This window comes from Chinchilla lanigera, unplaced genomic scaffold (genome assembly GCF_000276665.1).
Source record: "Chinchilla lanigera isolate Chin_1 unplaced genomic scaffold, ChiLan1.0 scaffold00181, whole genome shotgun sequence".
NCBI classification, from domain to species: Eukaryota; Metazoa; Chordata; class Mammalia; order Rodentia; family Chinchillidae; genus Chinchilla; species Chinchilla lanigera.
Window position 1 is genome coordinate 1 of NW_004955582.1, and position 1,061 is coordinate 1,061.

The 1,061-nt window shown below is 35.8% G+C and overlaps 1 protein-coding gene across 1 annotated transcript; it reads left to right on the top strand.

Moving 5' to 3' along the window:
* Positions 1-12: 12 nt before the first annotated feature.
* Positions 13-439, top strand: LOC106147561 (ankyrin repeat domain-containing protein 26-like; the record flags this gene model as incomplete). The annotated part of the gene is given in 1 exon segment (XM_013509768.1): positions 13-439. A coding segment is annotated over 1 exon segment (130 nt), but the record flags the coding sequence as incomplete, so codon positions are not given.
* Positions 440-1,061: the final 622 nt, after the last annotated feature.

Sequence of the window (1,061 nt, forward strand, 5' to 3'; positions counted from 1 at the left end):
CTTTTTCTTTCCAGCTGCTGTTGCTGATTTGAAAACCTTTCAAGTTCCTCCCAGAAGATTTGCTAATAAGTCAAGTGATGATCTAATTTTAGAAGCATCACAAGAATATAAGGAGATGCTAAGGAGAAGATACATGACCTGAAAAGAGAACATTTTACTTACTGGACTTTATAGATAACATTTTAATTATTTCCCATAAGGTGTAGGACCTGAAAACTTTGTTGAATTAAAAAGTTCTGTATCATATACATGATAAAAATTTATGAACTATTTCTGGACATCTGTAATTTTAAGTAGTGTTTGCAAGTAAAAACAAGTCTTGCTGAGTTTTATATACCCATACTTCCCAAAAGCCAGCTATTTTAAATCTAACCAAAGAAGTTGTCATTAATACTTCATTCGAGTGAAATATAATTTTAGTGATATGTTGAAAATTGTATTTCCCCAATTTTTGTCATTTTGTATTGGTCCAAATAGCAGGCATTGTTTTGGTTTCCAGGTGCTCTGGCCACTGTATACACTGCAGTGTGTTGCAGTGTGTTGCATCAAACATAATTTTAAGAACTGATTTATAGTTCTTTCCTCACAGAAATATTTGCCTAAGGCTTTTTACCTTTTCCCTTTGTCTAACTTTTTTCCCCTCAGAGAGCACTGAGCTCCATCTCCAACTCTGTTTTCTTGAGACAGGGTCTTTGTAAACTGCCCAGGCTGAGCTTTAACGTACAATTTCCTGCCTCAGCCTTCTCAGTAGCTGGGATTACAGGCATGCATCACCACAGTTTCTTGAAGTGTAAAGTTCTATAGGTCAGAGGAAAAGCTCGTGCCTTCCTGTTTTGTAACATATGTGCCCTACCCTGTCCTTATTTGCATGCCCTCAGTACCTCTATAATAAATAATCCTAATTTTTTATTCAAAAACCCCAAAGTGCTTTAGAAAACAAAAATCTGGAAACATACAATTAGTTTTTTTAAGTTGATAAAAGTAATAGCATACCACGTCCAAGGAGAAAAGCTTTCAAATTAAACACCCACTGTCAGTAGATTCTGGCAGGAGGGGGCAAC